Source organism: Ranitomeya imitator, chromosome 5 (assembly GCF_032444005.1).
Source record: "Ranitomeya imitator isolate aRanImi1 chromosome 5, aRanImi1.pri, whole genome shotgun sequence".
NCBI classification, from domain to species: Eukaryota; Metazoa; Chordata; class Amphibia; order Anura; family Dendrobatidae; genus Ranitomeya; species Ranitomeya imitator.
In genome coordinates, this window is record NC_091286.1 from 440,729,575 (window position 1) to 440,752,110 (window position 22,536).

The 22,536-nt window shown below is 43.1% G+C and overlaps 1 protein-coding gene across 3 annotated transcripts in view; it reads right to left on the reverse strand.

The window, feature by feature from the left end:
• LOC138638123 (probable cation-transporting ATPase 13A5) overlaps nucleotides 1–22,536 on the reverse strand; it is a 553,152-nt gene that overhangs the window by 438,464 nt on the left and 92,152 nt on the right. For 2 of the 3 annotated variants that reach the window (XM_069727147.1, XM_069727150.1), the window contains exons 2-3: nucleotides 15,269–15,442; nucleotides 10,452–10,586 (exon numbers count right to left, since the gene is read on the reverse strand). In XM_069727147.1, the coding sequence (XP_069583248.1) occupies nucleotides 10,452–10,586; nucleotides 15,269–15,442 (309 nt within the window). The remainder of the gene's footprint in view (nucleotides 1–10,451; nucleotides 10,587–15,268; nucleotides 15,443–22,536) is intronic. The other variant, XM_069727148.1, reaches the window with a different exon arrangement.

The window sequence follows — 22,536 nt, forward strand, 5'->3', positions numbered from 1 at the left end:
CATAATCAAAGGTGCAGAGCATATATGGCACAGCATTATAAGGGGCATCTATGGGGCCATAATCAAAGGTGCAGAGCATATATGGCACAGCATTATAAGGGGCATCTATGGGGCCATAATCAAAGGTGCAGAGCATATATGGCACAGCATTATAAGGAGCATCTATGGGGCCATAATCAAAGGTGCAGAGCATATATGGCGCAGCATTATAAGGAGCACCTATGGGGCCATAATCAAAGGTGCAGAGCATATATGGCACAGCATTATAAGGAACACCTATGGGGCCATAATCAAAGGTGCAGAGCATATATGGCACAACATTATAAGGAGCATTTATGGGGCCATAATCAAAGGTGCAGAGCATATATGGCACAGCATTATAAGGGGCATCTATGGGGCCATAATCAAAGGTGCAGAGCATATATGGCACAGCATTATAAGGGGCATCTATGGGGCCATAATCAAAGGTGCAGAGCATATATGACACAGCTTTATAAGGAGCATCTATGGGGCAATAATGAACGGTATGGAGCATCTATTTTTATTTTTGAAATTCACCGGTAGCTGCTGCATTTTCTACCCTAGGCTTATACTCGAGTCAATAAGTTTTCCCAGTTTTTTGTGGCAAAATTAGGGGGGTCGGCTTATACTCGGGTCGGCTTATACTCGAGTATATACGGTACTATAAGAAACACATAACCCCTTCCACTCATTCCTGATTTGTGTAATCAATTGTCTGGGGCCAAATTGTTTTCTAAGCTGCACTTGCGGGGGACATATTACCTGATCTGCGTACGGGAGGGGGATGAGTGGAAGTCTGCGTTTCTCACCTCTGAAGGATGTTTGAAAATCTAGTAATGCTTTTTGGTTTGTCCAATGCTCCTGCGGTCTTCCAGAAGTTCATCAATTATGTGTAGTTTGATTTCATTGGGCAGTTTGTGATTATATACTTAGATGATATTCTGGTTTATTCATCTGATACACAAGCCCATATTGGTCATCTTCAGCCAGTTCTCCACTGACTCAGGGAGAACAAGCTCTTCGCTAAATTAGAGAAATGCTCATTTTTGGTCCAGAAACTGTCTTTTTTGGGGTTCATTGTCTCTGGGGAAGGGTTCCATATGGATCCCAAGTAGGTTCAGACCATTAGGGATTGGGTGCAGCCCTGTGACCTGAAGGGTCTTCAGTGCTTCTTGGGATTCGCCAATTATTACTGGAGGTTTATTAAGGGGTTCTCACAAATGGTCAAACCCCTCACCAACTTGACGTAGAAAGGGACTGATGTTAAGAACTGGTGAGCCTCAGCGGCAGCGGCGATTCTGTCTTTGAAAAAATGTTTCATGACTGCCCCGGTTCTAGTTCAACCAGATCCATCTGAACCCTTTGTGGTAGAGGTTGATGCATCGTAGGTGGGGGTGGGGGCGGTGTTGCCCAAGGAGCCCACCACACTGACCAATCTGAGACCAATGCGCCTTTTTCTTCCCGGCAGAAATAAAGCCAACTGCTGGTGGTTAAGTTGGCTTTTTAGGAATGGAGGCATTTTTTGGAGGGGGCAGCTCATCCCATTACAGTGGTTACTGATCACAAGGACCTGGCGTACATTTAGTCTGCTAAAAGGTGAACCACTAGGCATGGTAGATGGTCACTTTTTTTCCCGGTTCCAGTTCTCGATTACTTTTCATCCAGGATCCAAGAATGTAAAGGCTGATGCCTTGTCCCAGAGTCTGGATCAAGTTTCTCCACCCTAACCTCCATCCTTCATTCTTCAACCTGGGGTGGTGGTGGCTGATGTGTCATCAGGGTTGGAACAGGAGATTCAAGAAGCTCAGTCTCAAGCTCCCCTGTCCAAACTGGTTGATAAACTGTTCTTTCCAAATCCAGTTTCACCTCAGGATTCTTCAGGAGTTCCATGACTCAGCTCTGAGTGGACATCCTGGGATCTCGGCTACACATGGGGCTGTCGCAAGGGTTTTCTGGTGGTCCTCGCTTATGTCTGATGTGAAGAACTTTGTGTCTGCCTGTGAAGTTTGTGCCCACGCTGAGAGCTCTCATAACCGGCCAGCCAGGAAATTGGTGCCTTTGCCAGTTCTTGATAGACCATGGACACATTTGTCCATGGATTTTATGACCAATCTTCCCCCTTCCAAGGGTAATACTGTCATATGGATGGTGGTGGACAGGTTTACTAAACAAGCACACTTTGTACCCTTGGTGGCATTGCCTTCTGCAGAAACCTTGTCCAGGTTGTTTGTACAGCATGTGGTTTGTTTTCATGGTGTGCCCTTGAGTGTTGTGTTTGATCGTGGAGTACAGTTTGTGTCCAGGTTATGGAGGGCGTTGTGCAAAAGGCTTTGCATTGTAATATCCTTTTCATCCACTTATCATCCAGAGACCAATGGTCAGACTGAACGGACCAACCAGTCGCTGGAGCAAATTTTGCACTGTCTTTCCACTTCCAGACAGGGTGACTGGTGTGATGCCTTGCCATTAGCACAGTTTGAATTCAATAACCGTGTTAATCATGCCACAGGCATCTTGTCTTCCTTCTGCAACTACAGGTTCAATTCAGACTTCTGGGAGTTCTCCCGTTTGGATTCCAGTTGCACTGGGGCTGATGTAGCAGTACAGCGGTTTGGAGAGTTATGGCAGGAGGTCCAGAGGAATATTGGGGAGGCTCAAAGGAAGTTCAATGCTTTTGCAGACAGGACTGTGGGACCTTCTCTCTGGGTTGGGGATAAAGTTTGGCTGTCTACTAAGAACATTAAGCTCATGGTTCCTTCGGCGAAATTGGGGCCTAAGTTTATTGGCCTGTATGAGATAACAGAAGTAGTTAACCCAGTGGCGTTAGGGTTGCACCTCCCATCGTCTTTTAGGATATCCAATGTAAACCATAGGGCCCTGTTGAAACCTTTGGGGGCTGTTGAGGAAGAGTCATTTGGTACTTCTTCACCCATTTCAGTTGGTGGTCAGATGGAGTAAGAGGTGGAATGCATCGTGGATTCTCGGCTGGTCTATCACGCCATTCAGTATTTTGTGCATTGGAAAGGGTATGGTTCGGAGTACTGATCTTGGGTTCCTGCCCGACAACCTTGTCCAGGTTGTTTGTACAGCATATGGTGTGTTTTCATGGTGTGCCCTTGAGTGTTGTGTTTGATCGTGGAGTACAGTTTGTGTCCAGGTTATGGAGGGCGTTGTGCAAAAGGCTTTGCATTGTAATATCCTTTTCATCCACTTATCATCCAGAGACCAATGGTCAGACTGAACGGACCAACCAGTCGCTGGAGCAAATTTTGCCGATCGCCTGGTGTGGTCCTTTCATGACCGGTTTCCTGGGATGCCTTAGGGTATGGTGGCTCCCCATTGAGAGGAGGGTACTGTCATGACTCAGGACGGGGTGGTTCTGGCTCTGTCCTAGTCAGGTCAGGGTTAAGTTAGTTTGCCTCTCTTTGGCTTCTGGGGCAGCTATTTTATGCTGGTAATCCCTGGTCCAGTGTCGGTTATACTTCCATTTACTCTGCTAGAGATAGCTGACCCTGGTTACTCATCTGTAATCGTTGTGCCTCTGCGTGTGTGAACTTTTGCTGTGTATGACCCGGTTTGTCCCTTTAACCTCTGCCTCTGTCTACTGTTCTGTACTGCTCCATCCTTCCTGGTTCTCTGAATCCTTGGCTAGTCTCTATTTACTCTGCTGTCTTGCCCCTGGTTACCTTGCTCCTGTCCGACTTCTGACCCTCAGCTACCTTTGACTACATTATCATCTTGTTCCCTGTATTCGGTGCCATCAGCCGGTTTCCTGTCCTAATGCGTGGTAGTTCCGTCCCCATCGTCTCTCCTGGAATCACGTGACCAGCTAGGCTCAGGTCCTGTGTGCATGGTGCTCCATGGTCTCTCGACTCCGTGTGTGCGGGCCTGCTTTCCCTGCTAGTGCTCCGTAGGCTTACCCCCAGAAACACTTTCCCAGTGTCATTGCAAAAAACCTCTGGAATGTAATCAAGAGGATGATGGATAGTCACAATTCATCAAACAAAGACGAACTGCCTACATTTTTGTGCCAAAAGCAATGTGGAAGACTGGTGGAAAGCATGCCAAGAAGCATGAAAGCTGTGATTAAAAATCATGGTTATTCCACAAAATATTGATTTCTAAACTCTTCCTGAGTTAAAACATTAGCATTGTTGTTTCTAAGTGATTATGAACTTGTTTTCTTTGCATTATTTGAGGTCTGAAAGTACTTTATTTTTATTTTGACTATTTTTTTTTTCAAAAAAACAAAATAAAAATGTTTGCTTGGAAATTCAGAGACATGTTGTTAGAAGTTTATAGATTAAATGAATAATTTACATTTTACTCAAAAATATACCTATTAAAAGAAAAATCAGACAAGCTGAACATTTTGCAGCAGTCTCTTAATTTTTGCCAGAGCTGTATATAAATATATACACTACCGTTCAAAAGTTTAGGGTCACTTAGAAATGTCCTTATTTTTTAAAGCAAAGCATTTTTTTTCCAATGAAAAACAAACATTGAATGATTCAGAAATACACTCTATACATTGTTAATGTGGTAAATTACTATTTTAGCTGCAAAGGTCTGGCTTATAATGCAATATTTTGATAGGTGTATAGAGGCCCATTTCCAACAACATCACTCCAGTGGTCTTATGGTACTTTGTGCTTGCTAACTGTGTAAAAAGGCTAATGGATGGTTAGAATACCCTTAAAAACCCTTGTGCAAGTGTGATAGAACAGCTGAAAACAGTTTGGCTGATTAGAGAACCTATAAACCTGACCTTCCTTTGAGCTAGTTGAGAATGTGGAGCATTACATTTGTTGGTTCCATTAAACTCTCAAAATGGCCAGAAAAAAGAACTTTCATTCGAAACTCGACAGTCTATTCTTGTTCTTAGAAATTAAGGCAGTTCCATGTGAGAAATTTCCAAGAAACTGAAGATTTCCTACAACGGTGTGTGCTACTCCTTTCAGAGGGGAGCACAAACATGCTCTAACCAGAGTAGAAAGAGAAGTGGGAGGCCCCGCTGCACAACTGAGCAACAAGACAAGTACATTAGAGTCTGTAGTTTGAGAAATCGATGACTCACAGGTCCTCAACTGGCAGCTTCATTAAATAGTACACGCAAAACGCCAGTGTCAACGTCTACATAGAAGAGGCGACTCCAGAATGCAGTCCTTCAGGGCAGAGTAGCAAAGAAAAAGCCATATCTGAGACTGGCTAATAAAAGGAAAAGATTAATATGGGCAAAAAAACACAGACATTGGACAGAGGAAGACAGGAAAAAAGTGTTATGGACAGGCGACTCCACGTGGGGTGTTTGGATCACACAGAAGAACCTTTGTGAGACACAGGACAGCTGAAAAGATGCTGAAAGAGGGTCTGACACCATCTGTCAAGCATGGTGGAGGTAATGTGATTGTTTGGGATTGCTTTAGTGCTGGTAAAGTGGGAGATTTGTACAAGGTAAAAGGGATTTTGAATAAGGAAGGCTATCACTCCATTTTGCAACACAATTTCATGCAACAACAGGACAATGACCAAAAGCACACCTCCAAATTATGCAAGAACTGTTTAGGTAAGAAGCAGGCAGCTGGTAATCTATCTGTAATGGAGTGGCCAGCGCAGTCACCAGATCTCAACCCAACGAGCTGTTGTGGGATCAGCTTGACCGTATGGTGCGCAAAAAGTGCCTATCAAGCCAAACCAACTTGTGGGAGGGGCTTCTGGATGCATGGGGTGAAATTTCTCCAGATTACCTCAGCAAATCAACTGCTAGAATGCCAAAGGTCTGCAATGCTGTAATTGCTGCAAAGGGTGCATTCTTTGACGAAAGCAAAGTTTGAAGAAGAAAATTATTATTTCAAATAAAAATCTTTTTTTTTAACCTTGTCAATATCTGCACTAGATTTTCAATTCATTTGGCAACTCATTTGATTAATAAAAGTATGAGTTTTCGTGGAAAACACAAAATTGGGTGACCCTAAACCTTTGAACTGTAATATATATATATTGTTTTGTACAGGTTGTACTCACTTGGATGCATCAGGAGGAAGGCAGAAGTCTTGTTCCATTAAAAGTTTATGTGGGTTTATTACTTCATAAACCCAGAAGCAAAACAGAAAACAAACAGCCTTCAGGTCAGGCAAACAAAATCCACATGTTCATAGCAGGGCACTGCTATACCGAGCCTTTGGGCACAGGCTGGGGTTGTGTCCAGTTCTCTGGCTCTGTCTGGAGCCAAACACACACACAGGAGGCCTTCTCCCTCCCAACATACAGACCATGTGCCAAACAGCCTCCATTATATAGGCTGTTAACCACACCCAGACGTGAGGTATGTGGGTAGCTAGATCCGCCCATCTCTCACAGCTACCAGTAACCCAGTCCAAGGTACAACAAATGAACCTGTTAGTGCTTTCAGGCCCTAGAGAAAATACTTTGGGTTACATCACAGAGACAAGCCATCTCTGCGACACATACCTCCCATCGACTACGTAACCATTAGCCACTCTACAATATATATACAGTGGGGCAAAAAAGTATTTAGTCAGTCAGCAATAGTGCAAGTTCCACCACTTAAAAAGATGAGAGGCGTCTGTAATTTACATCATAGGTAGACCTCAACTATGGGAGACAAACTGAGAAAAAAAAATCCAGAAAATCACATTGTCTGTTTTTTTAACATTTTATTTGCATATTATGGTGGAAAATAAGTATTTGGTCAGAAACAAAATTTCATCTCAATACTTTGTAATATATCCTTTGTTGGCAATGACAGAGGTCAAACGTTTTCTGTAAGTCTTCACAAGGTTGCCACACACTGTTGTTGGTATGTTGGCCCATTCCTCCATGCAGATCTCCTCTAGAGCAGTGATGTTTTTGGCTTTTCGCTTGGCAACACGGACTTTCAACTCCCTCCAAAGGTTTTCTATAGGGTTGAGATCTGGAGACTTGCTAGGCCACTCCAGGACCTTGAAATGCTTCTTACGAAGCCACTCCTTCGTTGCCCTGGCGGTGTGCTTTGGATCATTGTCATGTTGAAAGACCCAGCCACGTTTCATCTTCAATGCCCTTGCTGATGGAAGGAGGTTTGCACTCAAAATCTCACGATACATGGCCCCATTCATTCTTTCATGTACCCGGATCAGTCGTCCTGGCCCCTTTGCAGAGAAACAGCCCCAAAGCATGATGTTTCCACCACCATGCTTTACAGTAGGTATGGTGTTTGATGGATGCAACTCAGTATTCTTTTACCTCCAAACACGACAAGTTGTGTTTCTACCAAACAGTTCCAGTTTGGTTTCATCAGACCATAGGACATTCTCCCAAAACTCCTCTGGATCATCCAAATGCTCTCTAGCAAACTTCAGACGGGCCCGGACATGTACTGGCTTAAGCAGTGGGACACGTCTGGCACTGCAGGATATGAGTCCATGGTGGCGTAGTGTGTTACTTATGGTAGGCCTTGTTACATTGGTCCCAGCTCTCTGCAGTTCATTCACTAGGTCCCCCCGCGTGGTTCTGGGATTTTTGCTCACCGTTCTTGTGATCATTCTGACCCCAACGGGGTGGGATTTTGCGTGGAGCCCCAGATCGAGGGAGATTATCAGTGGTCTTGTATGTCTTCCATTTTCTAATTATTGCTCCCACTGTTGATTTCTTCACTCCAAGCTGGTTGGCTATTGCAGATTCAGTCTTCCCAGCCTGGTGCAGGGCTACAATTTTGTTTCTGGTGTCCTTTGACAGCTCTTTGGTCTTCACCATAGTGGAGTTTGGAGTCAGACTGTTTGAGGGTGTGCACAGGTGTCTTTTTATACTGATAACAAGTTTAAACAGGTGCCATTACTACAGGTAATGAGTGGAGGAAAGAGGAGACTCTTAAAGAAGAAGTTACAGGTCTGTGAGAGCCAGAAATCTTGATTGTTTGTTTCTGACCAAATACTTATTTTCCACCATAATATGCAAATAAATTGTTAAAAAAACAGACAATGTGATTTTCTGGATTTTTTTTTCTCAGTTTGTCTCCCATAGTTGAGGTCTACCTATGATGTAAATTACAGACGCCTCTCATCTTTTTAAGTGGTGGAACTTGCGCTATTGCTGACTGACTAAATGCTTTTTTGCCCCACTGTATATATCTGATTGGCCGGCAGTGTGTATTGAAGCACATCCAGCTGAAATAGTCTCTAGTACCTGCAGGCCCCCTCCAGCTTTGGTGCAGCTACATAGGTTGCACTGACGATATGTCCTTCATTGTTTTGTGCGGTTTACCATATGTTAAAGTTATTAGCCAGATTGATTCTTCAGGTCATGAAGATTACAGCTATGCCAGATTCAAGTTTTTTCTGCTTTGAAACTTTTACAGTCTATAAGCAATATTTGAGAATAGTGAATTTGTTTTTGCATCACCATATTCCGAAAGCTGTAACTTTATTTTTTTGCTGAATGGGCCATAATAGGGCTTGTTTTTTTGTGAGACGGTTTGGTGTTAACATTTGTACCGTTTTTTTTACATATGATTTTTAGATCTCTATTAAATTTTGTGTGTGTCATGATGAAAAAGCAACATTTTTGCCAGGTCTATTTTTAATTTTTGAAGGTGTTTGCTGTACAGAATAAATAACGCAACATTTTTAGAGATCGAATCATTTCAGAAGAAGTGACACCAATTATGTGTAATTTTTTTGTATTATCGCAAAGGCTGTACTTTTAGTGACGAATCGGCTTTTTGAACATTTGTTTTTGTTTACATATTTTATTTAACTTTTTTTTACTTTTTCAATAAGTAACAGTGTGGGATGTTAAGGCTAGCGGAACGCACCGAGTAAATAGAGATGTTTTTATTGATATTGGTGCGTTCGCAGCCTGGGGTCCACCGTGCAGGAGTACCTGCTGCTAGCAAACTGTGGCACTATATGGCGGTATGGACTAACTCAGTTAATTCACCGAGTAGCCGTGAAAGAAAAGCACTGTGCCCTGTTAGACTCCACAGAGGCACAGGCTAACTGCCCAAACAGAGAGCAGTCAGTGGTCACGCATGCACACAAAACTCCTCGCCGGAGGTGCCAGCATTCTAGAGGCTTATTTCAGCCAGGTTCCTGAATACATTCAAACACAATCTCCTCGCCGGAGGTGCCAGCATTCTAGGGGCTTATTTCAGCCGGGTCCCTGAACACACACTCACATGACCACACTGGCGCTAAGCACATAACAAAAGACAATACTAGCGCATGACCGTGCGGCCATGCGAGCCTTAAATAGTTGCAGCACTTATAGGACCTTCCTAGAAGGACCAATGAGAGGCTGCCACAGAGCGTGAGCACCTACAGGGCCTTCCTGAAGTACCAATGGCCTTAGCTGCAGTATCAGATCATGTGGCCCTCGATCTCCACTGAGAGATCTTACTCTGGGCATGCTCAGAACGTGAAAAGCAGGACTTAGTCCCAGAAGCGTCTGCTCGCCGCTGTCCAGCACTGACTTCAATGGCAGAAGCAGGAAATGCAGCAGTAACTCTTTGCACAGAGTCAGACTGAGCGAGATGCCGGGACCGACGTCTCTGCTGAGCAGGCCCCACTGCGGCAGGAGAAGAATGGGAGACCGCAGCGGAGATGGCCCGAGATTCCCCCTGTGCAGAGGCAGGAACTCGACCCCTAACAGTGGGACATGAATATTTTTTACTTTATCCTTTGGTCTTATGCATTGCAGTAATCGTATACTGCAGTGCCGGAGACTTGTCAGTGTCTCACCCAGCCTGTTAGACTCAGAGTCAGTGAGATCTAACAGGCCACCAGATCTTGAGGGTCATCAGATTTTCTCAGTGAACTATGGCAATGTTCAGCACCCATGATTACAAATGCGGGTGGTTAATCCTTTCAAAGGGAGTCTTTTAACCCCCATTTAACCACTTAGATAGCGCTGTCAATTGCGACAGCAGTATTTAAGGGATTAATCAGCCCCAATCAGTTCCAAAACTGTCCAGGGCTTATACCATAGAGTGTCAGCTGTCACGTACAGCTGTTACCAATAGGAATTTCAGCTGCAGGGCAGCGCTATTCACTTATTCCCGATCACTGTTTTAAAACGGTGATGACTGATGAGGAAATAAGGCATGTTAATGACCGTCGTTTTAATATGTATCGGTGGTCGATAAGGGGTTTAACACATATGTTTGTATAAGGTCAAAAATATTACAAAGGCCCATGCATCTGGCCAACATGCTGGAGGGGTAGAAGCAGGTTTAAATTTTCCAATGGGGTCCATAGAACTCTACAGTAGTTACGCTTTTGTGTGTGAATGGCATATTCATAATTTCTAGCAACATTTACTTACTGCCCAATCTGTCGAACAAATGTCAAATTGTTCATGGTAAACATCTAGTGTGAACAATCTATAGTGTGTAATTATGAACATATAATGTTATGATTAATTAAAGAACAAACCTTGCATTCTGGCATGATCAAAGCTTTGTTGATTAGAGATTTCACATCAGAGTTCAACTCTTCTGATCCTTTATTTGTTGTTTTTAAAGGTTTTACCCAAAATACTTTTTTCTTGACATATTTTTTAAAATCATCCTAAAAGGAAGACAAATTGTGGTGAAGTCAGAAAATATAGGAGAAAGGGTATTCAGATATAATTAAAATGTATACATGTGGTAAATATATTTTTATATCTATTCCTCATGCCTTACAAGAGTTCAGACTATGTGTTATTCAATAGATTTCATTGTTCTCTCTCGGAGAATAAAAATTTGTCCTGACAATGTGATGACACAGATGTGATTAGGGCATCATCATACAAATCTCTGATATCTATATTGAAATTGGTATCAGTTTCCTGTTTCAATCATCAAATATGAAGCTGCCAACTGTCTGAATTTGCAAAGATTTTTTTTGTAATCCAGACAAATTCTGGGTTGTGCAGGGTGGAAAATTAAAAAGAGCTTATGTAAACCTCAACCAAAGTTGGCTGCGCAAAAAGGTTTTGGTTGCTCCTTGTTGGAAAAAGGGTTATTTCTGGGCAGGACTTAAACATTCCTCTTCTGCAAGCTGTTATATTTGTAAAGGCCTTCATATACATTAGGCAAAGGTAGGCTGGTGAACAAGCATTCATCTGTCAGTTGAACAGCCATTCATTGTTAGTATTAAAAAAAAAAAGATCTCAGACTACATTGGCCAGGTTGGATTTTCTGACCAAAAATGCAACCAATTTATGATCAACTGAAAAACTCCAAGTTGACTGATAGATTTTTGAAATGATAGTGAATGTTTGTTGATTAGCAATAGTCTAAATCAAGGGTGGGGAAACTCATGTCCATGGACTGTTAACGGTCCTCGATGAGCTTTTATCTGTCACCTGGGCAGATTCCTGGGGACCACACTGCTTGGGCCTGCAGCTTAATTTTAATGTCCACTGAGTAGCGTGCAATGAAAGATTACGTCCTGACATGAATACCAGGGTCAGGATGTATTTTGTTTGTGGAGATAGCGTGCATTTTTGTACGGCCCCCGAAGGATGGCTGAAATATCCAAAATAGATCCCCCCCTCTGGCCTAAATGAACACTTGATCGTTTCATCTTGGTAACTGAAATCCATTCATTATGGTTGAAATCGGCCATTTTGTCTCAATAGTAGCTGATGCGGATGGAGGCTTTAGTTTTGTGATTAAAAATCTTGATATACACAAGGAAGTGAGACAGAAAATGTATTGGAAATAGTTAAGAAATACTTTATGAGAATTTCATATTCCAGTTGTCTACAATTAATGAACAACCATGTGTAGTATATACTGTATGAATTTTTGATACAGGAAAGATATATATCTTGGTACCGTGTTAGCCAGTGGATAGACAAATATTTAGAATTGAGAATCCTCAGTGGTTGATGCCTTTTAGTGGCTAACTGAAAAGATGGTAACAAATTGCAAGCTTTCGAGACTACTCAGGTCTCTTCATCAGGCATAGACTAAAAGAAATTCTGAAGAATCACATATTTATGTACAACACAGCACAGAAAAATGCCATAGATAAGACAGGTGACATGAAGCAGAATTACCATTATGTGATTGATAAACAGTTATATCCATAAATATTGGAACAGTTCACAGATAAGGAATGTTTTATTGTAATCTGATTGGGGTCTGGTTCTGTTATGATGACCCCACAAGGTCTGAGGAGCAAATTCCTTAGTTGATGTAAAAATACAGTGTTAAGTTGATGGTAGGATGAAATTGATTAAACTGTTCATGGAACGTCTTTAGCTGTGGCTCAGACTGGACAGGACTGGAAAATTATCTGGACGGAGTCTGAGCCACAGCTAAAGACGTTCCATGAACAGTTTAATCAATTTCATCCTACCATCAACTTAACACTCAACTACTCTTGCATTGAAATTAACTTTTTGGACACCATCATTAAGCTGCAGAACAATGAAATAGAAACATCCCTGTGTCAGAATCCAATCGACCATCCAACATACCTTAAATGTGACAGTTTCCATCCAAAACACATAAAAAATTATATTGTCTACAGCCAAGCCATCAGATATGATAGTATACGTTCCAACCCCATGGATAGAGAAGAACACCTTGGCCGCCTCAGAAAGACCTTTTTGAATCAGGGCTACCATCCAAGAACAATTGAAAACCAGATTACAAGAGCCGCCAGAATATCAAGGAATCACCTGCTACATTAAAAGTCTAAAGAAGAAAACAACCGGGTGACTCTAGTGGTCACCTACAATCCAAATCTGGAGGTGCTAAGGGGAGCTGCACTGAAATTGCAACCTTTACTACAAAATGATGCCCACTTATAATCCATTTTTCCAGACCCCCCACTACTGTATTTTAGGCAGCCCCCAAATCTAAGAAGTATCATTGTCAGATGCTCGCTGTCCTCTCCAACAGCTGCAGGAACCTTTCCTTGCAACCAGAAAAAATGTAAAACCTGTCCATTTATAATGACCACGGACAAGATACAGATCCCCAATTCACACCTGGACTATAAGATACCATGTACTTTCAGCTGCGTCACTTCTAATGTGGTGTATTTAATTATTTGTACGAAATGTCCAACTGGGGGTCTGTATGTATGGGAGACAGGGCAGAAACTGAAAACAATGAACTCTCACCGCCATACAATAAGAGAAAAAAGAATGGATCTACCTGTAGCAATACAGTTTTGTCTCCCCAATCATAGCATTATGGACATGAAATTACTTGTATTAAAAGGCAACTTCAAATCTCAGAGAGACAGAAGAGTATGGGAATATAAGCTTATGATGACCTTTGACACTCTCAGTGCAGGAATGAATGTGTCACATGGATTTATGTCTTTTTACATCAACTAAGGAATTTGCTCCTCAGACCATGTGGGGTCATCATAACAGAACCAGATCCCAATCAGAGGACAATAAAACATTCATTATCTATGAACTGTTCCAATATTTATGGACATAACTGTTTATCATTCACATAATGGTAATTCTGCTTCATGTCACCTGTTTTATCTATGGCATTTTTCTGTGCTGTGTTGTACATAAATATGTGATTCTTCAGAATTTCTTTTAGTCTACGCCTGATGAAGAGATTTGAGTAGTCTTGAAAGCTTGCAATTTATTACCATCTTTTCAGTTAGCCATTAAAAGGAATCAACCACTGAGGACTCCCAATTCTAAATATTTTTCTATGCATTTTTGATAATTGTTTTTCCTTTTTGTTTAAAAAACCCTGATTCGCTAAATCCCTCCATACACAATAGTACTAAAGTAGCCAATATTGTTCAGATTGGTCAACTGTCTAATGTGCATGGCGGCCTCCTAGCTTTCGGCCAGGAAATGATGTTGGAGGAGAGAAGGAATCAGCCTGTTGAATTCCCAAAAGCTGATCCTTTTGTTCGCCCTTGAGATGAACATCTGCAAGGGGAGTCCGGCAGCAATTCTCTTAAAGAGAATATAGGAACACAAACACTGAGTATGGAGAGTGAGGAAAGATAGGTGTTTAGCCAATAAATATCTATCATGTAATTATGCTCTCCAGAGGGGGTGCACACCTTTATGTACTTGATCAATCAGTCAAAAATGTCAACAAATACAGAGAGTGATGCAGCACATCCAATGAAATGAAGCTTTTTTAAAGCCTGCAACGTTTCATGTTGCAGGGGTTAATAGAAGGGTAATTTCACTGAATCTACTGAAGCTCTCCATATGCAGTATATGTCTAACTAAGGTCAAGTGCAGTGTTTGCTTAATTCTTTGGATTTGACCTGGCCTTCTGATGCAAAATGCAGACACACTAATGCACACTAAGTGGAAGTTTTAGGATATGTGCTAGGTGACTTATATAACTATGTGATCAGGTGATTTCCACTTCCAGAATTGAAGCCATGCCCAGAGCAGTGTGAGACCCCACTTGAATTATTAGCACATTTGGATGCACTTCACTTTCATTCTTTGAAGAGCATGTTCTGTTTTCAAGCCTTTTGCCTAAAATGAGTAATTTTTAATTTTCCCAGTTGAAGGTACAGTCACATTTTAACTGAAAAACCTTAACTGTAAAACTGTTTAAAACCTTGTCACAAGGACTTTTCAGAGTATTGTTCCACTATGAGTTCCCTCATGATTGGAATAAGAGGGAAATGTGTGGCTTTCAGGTTCTGCTTCTCCCTTGAAACCCCTGGGTCTCCTACTGAAAGAGAGTTAGTTTATATTGAGCTCCTAGTTTCACTAGTGAGGTAGGGCAAATGGATTCTGGGAGCACCCTAACTTCTGCAATAGAAGGCTACTGATCCCATATTCTTATTGTGGTGTCTTTGGGGCCTTTCTTTTTAGACAGTAGACTATAATACAATATAATACATCCTTTTTTGTTGTCCTAGACAATATTTGAAGCACTCTTGGGTTCTTAAAGAAAACAAAATAACCCTGAAACAGCTTTCCATGGATAGGTAAGTGCATGTGTTTAAATAACCTACCTTACTTTTTAAAATATCAGATATTGATGTATAGAGTAGTTCTCTCCAATAGAGAGCATTAGCGAGCTAGACTTATTCACTTTAGAGAAGAACTAATTTACAAGACTTTTGACAACTTGTCACAAGAAAAAACTGTATCCACTAGACCCCAGGTTGTGTCATTAACAAAGGACCAAACAATTGTAAAAACAGGTTTCATTGCTGGTATATAGTCAACGAACAACAGTATTTAAATAAGTACACAGTGTCATTGTCCAAGAAATATAAGAAAACGCATAAATACACACCGTGGTTCTCAGTAAAATAACATTAGCTTTCTCAAGGGCACACGGAGCACATTGACACCAGACGTCCCATTCAGGTTTCCAATAAAATAGGAGTAGAAGAAATCCTAGGGAAAAAATGTACCCAATAATGCAAAGTGCTTGTCTCCAAATCAGTGTTCTGTATCCAAACAGCTCCTGGGAAATTAAAAAAACAATAGGACTGGATGAAAATAGGTTTCACCAAATACCTTCTCTTTTTAGCAAAGTTCTTAACATAAGGCACTTTTTTTAATCTTAAACTTCTTATAGCAAAAGCTTCCTCTAGTCAATATTTTTACATATCTATATGCATACTATTAAGAGATGGTTGCTGTGATAAATTAAACAATAATTACATTAAATATATCTTTTTAATAACTAAACCTGTTATAGAAATCACACTGCATTATACACTGCATACTAATGCTGAACTGTGCATCTCATTTAATGCAGATGTAGAAATCGCAGGAACGTGAGATGTCGTCACGGACAGGAGGCAGATCAAGAGTTAACAGGTTTATTAACAACACATATACTCCGCGCAGGAAGTGGCAGGACTTGTGAGGTGTTAGGGAGAAGGGCAGAACTGGGAGCTCGGACGGAGTAACATAGTAACATAGTAACATAGTTAGTAAGGCCGAAAAAAGACATTTGTCCATCCAGTTCAGCCTATATTCCATCATAATAAATCCCCAGATCTACGTCCTTCTACAGAACCTAATTGTATGATACAATATTGTTCTGCTCCAGGAAGACATCCAGGCCTCTCTTGAACCCCTCGACTGAGTTCACCATCACCACCTCCTCAGTAGAGCAGGAACAAACGATAGTTCGATAAGAAGAAGCAAAGGCAAAAAAACGTATCAGTCTGTAGTATTCTTGATTGCAGCGTCTCTGTTCTCCTACAGTGGCACCGACAACAGCGGCATGTGAAGTCTCGTAGGTGTTTGTAGAGGACGGTGCTCCAATCCACGGAATGGGTGAAGAGTCTCTGAAGGGCTGTATGCCAAATGTTGTGCTCAGTCCAGTATGTAGTACCGCCGGAACAAAGCTTTACTCCATGGTGTATACAGGTACCTGGCTAAGGAGCTCTGGCCTAGTCACCTGCTTCTCACTGCGCTGCGTGCATGTTACAGTCTCTGGTTTCAATCGTGAGTCACCTCCTGGTGTGGAGGTTAGTGGGAAACTGGCAGTCTGTCATCCATTCACAGTAGACCGGTATGCAGGAGATCTGTCAAGTCTGTCTGCACTCAAGGGATGCACTGCTTTCACAGCTGACAATGCACTCCACTGTCCGCTTATCTTTCCTGCCTGGACTCTGACCTTTTTCTCACGTGCAGCGCTTTTTTTTACATGGCCCCGCCTACTGCAGTAACATGCAAGGGTCAGTCCTTGTCTGAAAATCTTACCTGCTGCAACATTAGTGACAGTCCCGGTAGTTCTGAAACCGGTGTGAGAATGGTATACCCGATCTTGTTCTTCCTCTTACATTCCTCCTATCTTTTAGCTCACCATTCCACAGGTGAGAGTCTTCTTAGCTCACGCTGACAGTCTTCCAGTCCTTGAACTATTTGCCCCCAAGCAAACTGATCCTGATTGTATTGGTTAGGGGTTACGCCTACTGTAGATCATTCGGAGTGCCGCAGGATAAAAGGAGCAATAGATTCCATTGGAGAAACTGCATCAGGTTGTCCTCAGTGCATGGAAGACGCATTTTCCCCGAATGAACCATCAGCATCAGATTTTTCCTCTTCATATTCACTCAGGACTGGCAGAACCACATTTGGAGCATCCAGTGTCTCCTATTCTTGTTGGGATCTCTTGATAAGCAGGGTCGTAACATGTTTTGATGGACTGTGTGAGTGGGGGAGCCTTCCACTCCCTCAGTCGGAATCTCATAGATGAGTCCCTTAGCATTGACTCTATGCTTCACCCGATACGGGTCCTTTTCCCACCGGCACTCCAGCTAATCTTGAGGGTGCCTTTCTCATACCAGGACACAGTCTCCAGCCTAGAGAGCTTTCCCTCGCAGAGGAGCGGCCCTGGGATGTTCCAATTCTTGAAACTTGGTCCATACAAGACGATGCAAAGTCTGCAATCGATATCGATGTTTTCGAACTCAAGTGGACATCCCCATCCGTGGGTAGTCTTCCTCGGGCTCTAGCTCCAGTTCAGTAATTTCTTTCCCTGTCGACCAAACAGGAGAGTATATGGCGTGTAACCGGTGGTGGTATGTTTTCGATTGTTATACACCCATACCAACTTGGCCACATACTCGGACCATCGGGCCTTCCTATCCTCCTCAAAGGTCCTCAACATTTGGATCAGAGGATGGTTGAACCATTCACAGGCTCCAATTCCCTGGGGCTGGTAGGGCGTCATCCAAGACTTCCCCTATCTTGTACAACCAATGTAACTTTTCCATCACCCTTCCAAGAAAACAGGCGCCTTGATCTGAGTGTATGCGCTTTAGACACCCGTACACCTGGATGAAGTTCTTACAGATGGCGTATGTCACGGATTCAGCAGTCTGATCTTGCATTGAAATCACAATGGCAGACTTCGTGAAGTGTTCCGTCATCACCAAGCAATGTTCATTTTCCTGATGCACTGGGCTAACAGTCAGATAATCTATTATTAGCAACTCTAGAGGAGCAGATGTCACTATGGTCTGTGTGGGGCCCTTTGTTCAGGTGGCTTGGCCAACTCACAGCTCCGACATAGTTGACAGATTTCCTCCACTCCAGTTTTTAATTGAGGTTAAGAAATTAGTCGTTGTAGCCACTGGAATGTCTTTTCTGGTCTGAAGTGAGGTTTTCTTTCATATGCCTCTGTAGCCACCTGGGGCAGCAACGTTTCAGGGACCCACCATTTGTCAGGTGACCCCAAGCTCCCATGGCAGTAGAACTTTCTGTTACAGAACTCCATCACACAGCTGTAGTTTCTCTCACTGCCGTAGCATCCGCAGAGCACCAAAGGACAGAGCATATTTTTCTTGCTGGCTGGGCAGTTGTTTGGATGACACCCGCTGCCTCAATCAAGCCAATTCTTTATCTTCCTGTTGGATCTGGAACCACTCATCATTGGATTTTCCCAGTAGACCCTCACGAGTCGGCATCTGTACTTGCTCCAGGCCCTGAATCTAGGAACCTCACCAGCCTCCAGTTCCTTATCATGGTTAGTTCACTCGGGCAAAGCATCAGCATTGGTATTATCTGCTCCTCTCTTGTAAGTGATTTTATAATGAAACTTCACCATCTGAGTTAACCAGCATTGTCCCAGGGCCCCAGGGCCCCAGCACTGGGGCCTTCATCAAGGCGAATTTCAGGGCTTGAAATGCTCCCTCTTGTCGCTCGCTACCCTTGTACAGTTCTGTTTTTAGCACTAGTTGGTACCCCCTTCAATAGTTCCAGCAGCGGGTTCACAATGTAGGTAAAGTTCTTCACAAAACGTCTGAAATACCCTGTGAGTCCTAGGAAAGCCCGCACGTCTTTCATGGTTTTCAGGGTAGGCCAATCTTGTACCGCAGCAATCTTTTCTTCAGAGACAACGTGTACCAGATGCTCAATCTGAGTGCGAAACAGAAGACACTTCTGTGGCTTCACTATTAGACCACGCTGTTGTAGATGACTCAATACCTGTTCCAGTCTCCGAAGATGTTCTTCAAATGCGGGAGCAAAGACAATAATGTCATCCAGATAGATCAGTGGCCTCAAAGTTTAAATCTCCCAAACTCCTCTCCATGAGTTGCTGAAACGTACCTGGGGCATTGGCCAGACCGAATGGCATTCAATCAAACTCAAATAACCCCATGGCAAGTATGAAGGTTGTTTTGGGTCGGTGTTGCTCGGACCTCAGCACTTGCCAGCAGCCACTGGCAAGGTCAAACATGGAAAAGTATTTAGCATTCTCCAGGGTGGACAGGGACTCCTCATTCCTCGGCAGCAGATAAGAATCCCATACCGTACAGGTGTTGAGTTTCCGGTAATCCACATAGAAGCGTAATGTCCCATCTTTCTTCCTCACCAGCATGATGGGGGCAGCCCATGGGCTCTGACTCTTTCAAATTACCCCCTTATGTAGCATCTGGGTCAGTATTCCTTTAACCACCTGGTGTATTTGGGGAGGAATTTGACAATAGTGCTCTCTTTTGGGTGCAGCACTTTGAGAATACCCGCCGGCTCAGATAAACCCGGAGAGTCAGGGCACAAAACTCCTAGACAGAGCATCCGCCTTCACATTTTTAGAGCCCGGAAGGTACGAAATCACAAAGTCAAAACGTTCAAAAAACAGCGACCAACGAGCCTGTCTAGGATTCAACCGCTTGGCAGACTCGAGATAAGTCAAGTTCTTATGATCAGTCAAGACCACCACGCGATGCTTAGCTCCTTCAAGCCAATGACGCCACTCCTCGAATGCCCACTTCATGGCCAGCAAGTCTCGATTGCCAACATCATAATTTCGCTCAGCAGGCGAAAACTTCCTGGAAAAGAAGGCGCATGGTTTCATCACCGAGCAATCAGAACTTTTCTGCGACAAAACAGCCCCTGCTCCAATCTCAGAAGCATCAACCTCGACCTGGAATGGAAGCGAAACATCTGGTTGACACAACACAGGGGCAGAAGAAAAACGACGCTTCAACTCTTGAAAGGCTTCCACAGCAGCAGAAGACCAATTGACCACATCAGCACCCTTCTTGGTCAAATCGGTCAATGGTTTAGCAATACTAGAAAAATTGCAGATGAAGCGACGATAAAAATTAGCAAAACCCAGGAACTTTTGCAGACTTTTCAGAGATGTCGGCTGAGTCCAATCATGGATGGCTTGGACCTTAACAGGGTCCATCTCGATAGTAGAAGGGGAAAAGATGAACCCCAAAAATGAAACCTTCTGAACACCAAAGAGACACTTTGATCCCTTCACAAACAAAGAATTAGCATGCAGGACCTGAAACACAGTTCTGACCTGCTTCACATGAGACTCCCAATCATCCGAGAAGATCAAAATGTCATCCAAGTACACAATCAGGAATTTATCCAGGTACTCTCGGAAGATGTCATGCATAAAGGACTGAAACACTGATGGAGCATTGGCAAGTCCGAATGGCATTACCAGATACTCAAAATGGCCCTCGGGAGTATTAAATGCAGTTTTCCATTCATCGCTTTGCTTAATACGCACAAGATTATACGCACCACGAAGATCTATCTTGGTGAACCAACTAGCCCCCTTAATCCGAGCAAACAAGTCAGATAACAACAGCAAGGGGTACTGAAATTTAACTGTGATCTTATTTAGAAGGCGGTAATCTATACAAGGTCTCAGCGAACCATCCTTCTTGGCCACAAAAAAGAACCCTGCTCCTAATGGCGACGATGACGGGCGAATATGCCCCTTCTCCAAGGACTCCTTCACGTAACTCCGCATAGCGGCGTGCTCAGGCACAGACAAATTAAACAGTCGACCTTTTGGGAATTTACTACCAGGAATCAAATCGATAGCACAATCACAATCCCTATGCGGAGGTAGGGTATCGGACTTGGGCTCATCAAATACATCCCGGTAATCAGACAAGAACTCTGGAACCTCAGAAGGGGTGGATGACGAAATAGACAGAAATGGAACATCACCATGTACCCCCTGACAACCCCAGCTGGACACAGACATGGATTTCCAATCTAATACTGGATTATGGACTTGTAGCCATGGCAACCCCAACACGACCACATCATGCAGATTATGCAACACCAGAAAGCGAACCTCCTGATGTGCAGGAGCCATGCACATGGTCAGCTGGGTCCAGTACTGAGGCTTATTCTTGGCCAAAGGCGTAGCATCAATTCCTCTCAATGGAATAGGACACTGCAAGGGCTCCAAGAAAAACCCACAACGCCTAGCATACTCCAAGTCCATCAAATTTAGGGCAGCGCCTGAATCCACAAATGCCATGACAGAATAAGATGACAAAGAGCAGATCAAGGTAACGGACAAAAGAAATTTTCACTGTACCGTACCAATGGTGGCAGACCTAGCGAACCGCTTAGTGCGCTTAGGACAATCAGAGATAGCATGAGTGGAATCACCACAGTAGAAACACAGCCCATTCTGACGTCTGTGTTCTTGCCGTTCAACTCTGGTCAAAGTCCTATCGCACTGCATAGGCTCAGGTTTATGCTCAGATAATACCGCCAAATGGTGCACAGATTTACGCTCACGCAAGCGTCGACCGATCTGAATAGCCAAAGACATAGACTCATTCAGACCAGCAGGCATAGGAAATCCCACCATGACATCCTTAAGGGCTTCATAGAGACCCTTTCTGAAAATAGCTGCGAGTGCACCTTCATTCCACTGAGTGAGTACGGACCACTTTCTAAATTTCTGACAATAAACCTCTATATCATCCTGAGCCTGACACAGAGCCAGCAAATTCTTCTCTGCCTGATCCACTGAATTAGGTTCATCGTACAGCAATCCGAGCGCCAGGAAAAATGCATCGATATTACTTAATGCAGGATCTCCTGGCGCAAGAGAAAATGCCCAGTCCTGAGGGTCGCCACGTAAAAAAGAAATAATGATCAAAACTTGTTGAACTGGGTCACCAGAGGAGCGAGGTTTCAAGGCCAGAAATAGTTTACAATTATTTTTGAAACTCAGAAATTTAGTTCTATCTCCAAAAAACAAATCAGGAATAGGAATTCTTGGTTCTAACATAGATTTCTGATCAATAGTGTCTTGAATCTTTTGTACTCTTGCCGAGAGCTGATCCACACATAAAGACAGACCTTTAATGTCCATCGCTACACCTGTGTACTGAACCACCCAAATGTCTAGGGGAAAAAAAAGGCAAAACACAGTGCAGAGAAAAAAAAATGGTCTCAGAACTTCTTTTTTCCCTCTATTGAGAATCACTAGTACTTTGGGCCTCCAGTACTGTTATGAGAGGTAATTCAGTACCACAATGGACATAGAAGTCAGAGCACATACAGTGATCTGACAATAACCCAAAAACATAGAACGAGCTCTGAGACGTGGGAACTCTGCTGACCACAATCCCTAATCCTCTCCAACAACACTAGAGGCAGCCGTGGATTGCGCCTAACGCTCCCTATGCAACTCGGCACAGCCTGAGAAACTAGCTAGCCTGAAGATAGAAAATAAGCCTACCTTGCCTCAGAAAAATACCCCAAAGGAAAAGGCAGCCCCCACATATAATGACTGTGAGTTAAGATGAAAAGACAAACGTAGAG